Source organism: Alexandromys fortis, unplaced genomic scaffold, assembly GCF_014885135.2.
Source record: "Alexandromys fortis isolate MF-2015 unplaced genomic scaffold, M_Fortis_MF-2015_v1.1 scaffold_31, whole genome shotgun sequence".
In the NCBI taxonomy this organism is placed as follows: domain Eukaryota; kingdom Metazoa; phylum Chordata; class Mammalia; order Rodentia; family Cricetidae; genus Alexandromys; species Alexandromys fortis.
This window is the reverse complement of record NW_026067974.1, coordinates 6,643,923-6,649,365: the sequence shown is the minus strand read 5'-3', so window position 1 is coordinate 6,649,365 and position 5,443 is coordinate 6,643,923. Positions and strand designations below refer to the sequence as shown.

The 5,443-nt window shown below is 47.9% G+C and overlaps 1 protein-coding gene across 1 annotated transcript in view; it reads right to left on the bottom strand.

Annotated features, from left to right (window-relative positions):
- Positions 1 to 574: 574 nt before the first annotated feature.
- Mrpl27 (mitochondrial ribosomal protein L27) overlaps positions 575 to 5,443 on the bottom strand; it is a 6,827-nt gene continuing 1,958 nt past the window's right edge. Inside the window, exons 2-4 of the mRNA XM_050157079.1 lie at positions 4,018 to 4,143; positions 3,540 to 3,607; positions 575 to 980 (exon numbers count right to left, since the gene is read on the bottom strand). Coding sequence (XP_050013036.1) covers positions 774 to 980; positions 3,540 to 3,607; positions 4,018 to 4,143 — 401 coding nt within the window. The 3' untranslated portion in view covers positions 575 to 773. The remainder of the gene's footprint in view (positions 981 to 3,539; positions 3,608 to 4,017; positions 4,144 to 5,443) is intronic.

Genomic DNA, 5,443 nt, shown 5'->3' with positions numbered 1-5,443 from the left:
CACAAGCTCCTGTTCTGAACTTGCAGAGGCAGCGTTTGTGAAGAGCTACAGTAGCTGTCTCTGGGCCTATAGCTGGCTCCCTTTACCGTAGCAGCAGGTGAACGGCATGGCTAGTCATGGCTAGTTGCTTCCTCTACTCCCCAACCCCCAGGGCCCAGCCCCTGGACCTTTAAGGGACCCAAGGAGGAAGCAGCAGTGACACTCTAGAACGGTGGTTCTCAACCTTCCCAACGCTTCAGCCCTTTAATACAGTTCCTTGTGTTGTGGTGACCCCCAATTATATTATATTTTCGTTGCTACTTCATAGCTGTAACTTTGTTACTGTTATGAATCTTAATATGCTGTGCAGGAGGGTCTCAGGCGACCCCTGTGAAAGAGTTGTTCAATCCCCAAAGGGGTCAGGACCCCCAGGTTGAGAACTACTGCTCTAGAGAACTGCTTTAGAGTCCTCCTGACTCCTTCTAAGGGATGGTGCTAATGAAATCCCCTTAAAACCAGCTCCTTTCCTCAGCTCCTTGCTGATAGGTCTCTTCTTTCTTTTCCATCAGTTGGTACAAACAAAATGGCTAGGAACTAGAATAGTAAGCAGCCCCATCCTGACTTGTCCCCAGATGGCACAGATGCAGGGCTCCAGCGAGCTTTATTGATGCTCACGTCAGCGCTACCAAAGGGTCTCCAGCAGTCACCATCCACGGCTTCTTCTCTGGGGACCATGTCCTCAATCTGGCCCTGTGACCTGGCTCTAGTCCCCATCCAGTGGTCTCAAAGGGACTTCAAAGCATGGCTACCAGTTTGAAGGTCCCCTCAGGTTTGGCAGGAACCACGTGGATAAAAGTCTTGTAGAGCACAGCCCCCTTGGGCAGACTGGTGACCAGATCCACAGCTTCCGAGTTGTTGGGATTGGGCACGTAGACGTCTTTGGTGTAGCGGACTATCCCCTCCTCCAGGGCATAGAGGCACTTGTTCCTTCCGAGTCCCACCTGCAACACACAGACCTGGTCAGCTGGAGGAAGACAGGAGGTCACCCCGAGGCTCAGGCCAGACTTCCCCTTCAGAGTGAAGTCTGGAGCAGAAGGGCAGGCTCTGAGAGGTCCCTCTCAGGCTTCTCTTTCCCACTGTTTGGCACTTCTTTGCCTCTGCTCCTTCACCAACTCCGTAAGAAAGGAGGGAGCAGAAAACAGCCCCGACACTGGTAACAGCAGTAATGTCCACACCGCTTGTCAGAAGCCACAGCGGGAAGATCCCAAGCCAGGCCCACAAAGGCGCCACTAATCACTGGACCTGACAGCATGCTTTGTTTACACTTAGAAAGTTTAGATTCTATGGAGAATAGATATCAAGACTGCATGGGTACTAGATCTGCTAATACGATAATGACATCAGCTAATACACACCGAGCTTCCACAGTAAGTCCTTACAGTTAAGTCCCGAGGTTAAAAACTTTCACACCATTACAGCAGACCTCATTTCTTACCCAGTGCATTAGATATTTCCAACCCCTTTTCCAGATACTACAAAGTTAAGTGTTTTCATAAATAGCATATTTAATATAGATTATTTTTGCATTTTTTAAAGATTTATTTATTTATAATGTTTATAGTATTCCTCCTGCACGTTTGCCTGCAGGCCAGAAGAGGGCACCAGAGCTCATTATCGATGGTTGTGAGCCAACATGTGCTTGCTGGGAATTGAACTCAAAACCTCTGGAAGGGCAGTCAGTGCTCTTAACCTCTAAGCCATCTTACCGGCCCCTTAATATAGATTTTTAAAAACTGCCTATACTTTTTTCCTTTACAACTTGAAATTAGATGCATAGTAAAACCTGAGGGGCTGGAGAGATGACTCAACGGCTAGAAGCACTTGCTGTTCTTCCAGAGAACCTGAGTTGACTTCCCAGGGGATCCAACACTCTTTTCTGGCCTCCTAGGACATCCACACATACAGACACATATATCTAGCTAGTTAGCTGGCTAGACAGACAGACAGACAGACAGACAGACAGACAGACATATTTTTAAAGAAAAGAGAGAGAAAGGCATGGGTGGTGCATGCCTGCAATGTTTGCCAGGACTTAGGAGGCGATCACTGCAATCTTAAGACCAGCTGGGGATCCATGGAAAGTTCCAGGCCTACAGGTACATAGCAAGGAGACCTTGTCTCAGAAACAAACAACAACACAGATGTGCGGCAAGTCTTGCGCACCAGCCTAGTACTATTTGGCATCTCTCTCTGACTGAGAACATGAGTCCACAAGCCACGAGAGGTGGCACACAGCTGTGACCCCAGTACTCAGGTGGCTGTGGCAGGAGAATGACAATATAATGAAACCCTCTCTAACCAAACAACAACAACAATATGGTTCAAATCCTCGCTCTGCTAAATACCACGTGATCTTTGGCAAGTTACTTTCCTGTGTCTGCAAACTGTGGATAAACTCCCTACTATGAGCCGGGCGGTGGTGGCGCACGCCTTTAATCCCAGCACTTGGGAGGCAGAGGCAGGCGGATCTCTGTGAGTTCGAGACCAGCCTGGTCTACAAGAGCTAGTGCCAGGACAGGCTCCAAAACCACAGAGAAACCCTGTCTCGAAAAACCAAAAAAAAAAAAAACAAAAAAACAAAAAACTCCCTACTATGTTCATAAGGTCATCTTAAGGATGGAATGAAAGGACCATGAAAAACTTGGAGCATACTTAGCTCAAACACATCCACTTCTACTGTTATTATTCACATCCAATACCTTTCTTTGGGGGGGGGTGTTGAGAGTACAGGTTGCTGATAGGGTCTCACTCCGCAGTTCTGGCTGGCCTCGAACTCAAAGAGCTGCCTGCTTTTGACTTGAGTCCTGGGTTGAAGGCATACACCAACATGCTGGACTTGATGTTTAAAATCTTTATTTTATGTATGTGAGTGTTTTGCTTACATGTATATTTGTGTACCACTTGCATGCCTGCTACCACCGAGGACAGAGAGGGTGTCAGATCCCTTAGAACTGGAGTTAACAGATGTTTGAGACCCACCATGTGGGTGCTGGGAATTGAACCCGGGCGCTCTTAAAGCTGAGCCATCTCCCAGCCCCTCTGATGCTGTTTTTAACTTAAGGAAAGTATTTATTGAATCTAATTCTAGTAGAATAAAAATATTTCTTCCTTTTGAGTCATGAGAGGGGGAATGTTTTAAAATTATAAATTTATAAGAACACTGAAAAGCACACGCATCAGTAAGAAGTCTGTCAGTTTCAAAAGATAACTGTATTTTAAGCCTATTGTTTCTGGGTCCTCAGGCAGCTGCAAATGCCCCATATATTATATTATATAACCCACTTCCATTTTCTATGGAAAAGAAAAATGAGGCCCAGATCCAATGCTATGTTCTAATGTTAGGCAAATCTCAGCTTAAATAGGGTTCCACCACTCTCTGAGCCTCTGGCATTTCAACCATAATCTAGAGATGACATCCACCTCATCAGGATAGGCCAAGGACAGATGAGCAGGAAAGGCTGCCCTGGGAAAGAAAAGGGGGAAGAGTGAGAGCAACTCACATGGGCGCCTGGGTGCCATCGAAACTGCCGCTGAGTGCCAAGGATGTTCCCAGCATGAACATAGTGACCTAAAAGAAAAGTCCACAGAGGAGCTGACTCAGCACCAGTGATCCCAGAAGCACAGCAAAATGCTGAGAAATCATGACACTGCAAGGGCTGTCACTAACCCCACCAAGCCTGCTCCTTGAAAACACCTCCAAGATGGGCCTACATAAATAGCAAGACACACACACGCACACACGCATGCATGCACACGCTACCCAGCAGTCTCTTTTTGGTTGCATGGCTAGGAAACCAGAACTCTGTGGGGCCCGAACCCCTCCCTAGATCTCATCTACCCCTTCAATGGGGAGCCCATGCAACTGTGAACTGTGAGGGTACACGCGAGGCACCGCACGGCAGTTCCGCTCTTCTAAGAAAGCGCAGGGCAGCATCCATGGGATGCAGCTGGAAAACAGAAACAAAGGCACACCCTCACCTTCTATTTTCTTGATGCCATAGTGTTTGCCTCGCGATTTCCCGCCCAAGTTCTTGGAGCTGCCACCTGTCTTCTTGGACGCATATCTGACTGCAAGAGCTGCAGCTGTCTTGGGGCTGAAAAGGGCTGTAAATTCAGAGCAAACAGAAACACTGCTGAGGGGCTCCAAACAGGATGCGCTTTCTTTGCCTCTGTGGATCATGTGCTAAGCTGAGAGTTGAAAGATGTGCGACGGGAACAGGAATGCTAAGGTCAGTGTATGATGCTCAGAGAATGCAGGGCAGGGAGCAATTCATGCCTGGAATAGATAGGTAAGTGTGGTGTGGTGTGGTGTGGTGTGGTGTGGTGTGGTGTGGTGTGGTGTGGTGTGGTGTGGTGTGGTGTGGTGTGGTGTGTGTGTGTGTGTGTGTGTGTGTGTGTGTGTGTGTGGAAGGGCAGGCAATGAGCATAAATGGAGAAAGAAATAAACATCGTGTGCTGTTGGACACAGAAAAAGAAGTGGACACCAGAGAGCCGCCTGCTTCAAAATTCAATCTCAGCTGGGTGGCAGCGGCACATGACTTTAATCCCAGCACTTGGGAGGCAGAGGTAGGTGGATCTCTGTGAGTTCGAGGCCAGCCTGGTCTACAGAGGGGGTTAGTTCCAGGACATCCAGGACTGTTTCATAGAGAATCCCTGTCTTAGAAAAACAAAACAAAACAAAATTCAGTCTCATGCCCTAGGGAAGGGCCAGATCACGGGGCAGGCAAAGGGGCTTTTGCTTCAGCGCCACTGACCACTTTCTTAGCTAGCCACTCACCCACTGACCACTTCTCAACTGTACACCAGGACAGCAGCCTGCCAGGGTGCCTCTGACAGGAGGTGGGGCATTTCAGAAAGGTCACATGTTCAACCTAGCTCAGCACTAATCCGACCTCTCCCCTTATCCCCACGTGCCTAATGACGTTTATTTTAAAAGGCAAATGATGTGGGAGGAGTTGGAAGGGGTAGATATGGTCAAAATACATTATATATATATATATGAATAAAATTCTCAAAGAACAAAAACACTTCTAAAAGAACATTATCTAAAATGTGTACTAATGGGGCTGGAGAGGTGACTCAGAGGTAAACAGCACTGACTGCTCTTGCAGAGGACCTCAATTCAATTTCTTTCCCTCATGCAGTGGCTCACAACCATCTGTAACTCCAGTTCCAGGGGATCCGATGTCTTTTTCTGACCTCTGTGGGTACCAGGCGCACAGCATGGTGCACATACATCACACAGGCAAAACACTCACACATAAACTGCAAGCTATCACCGGGCGGTGGTGACAAAAGCCTTTAATCCCAGCACTCAGGAGGCAGAGGCAGGCGGATCTCTGAGTTCGAGGCCAGCCTGGTCTACAGAGCTAGTTCCAGGACAGGAACCAAAAAGCTGTGGAGA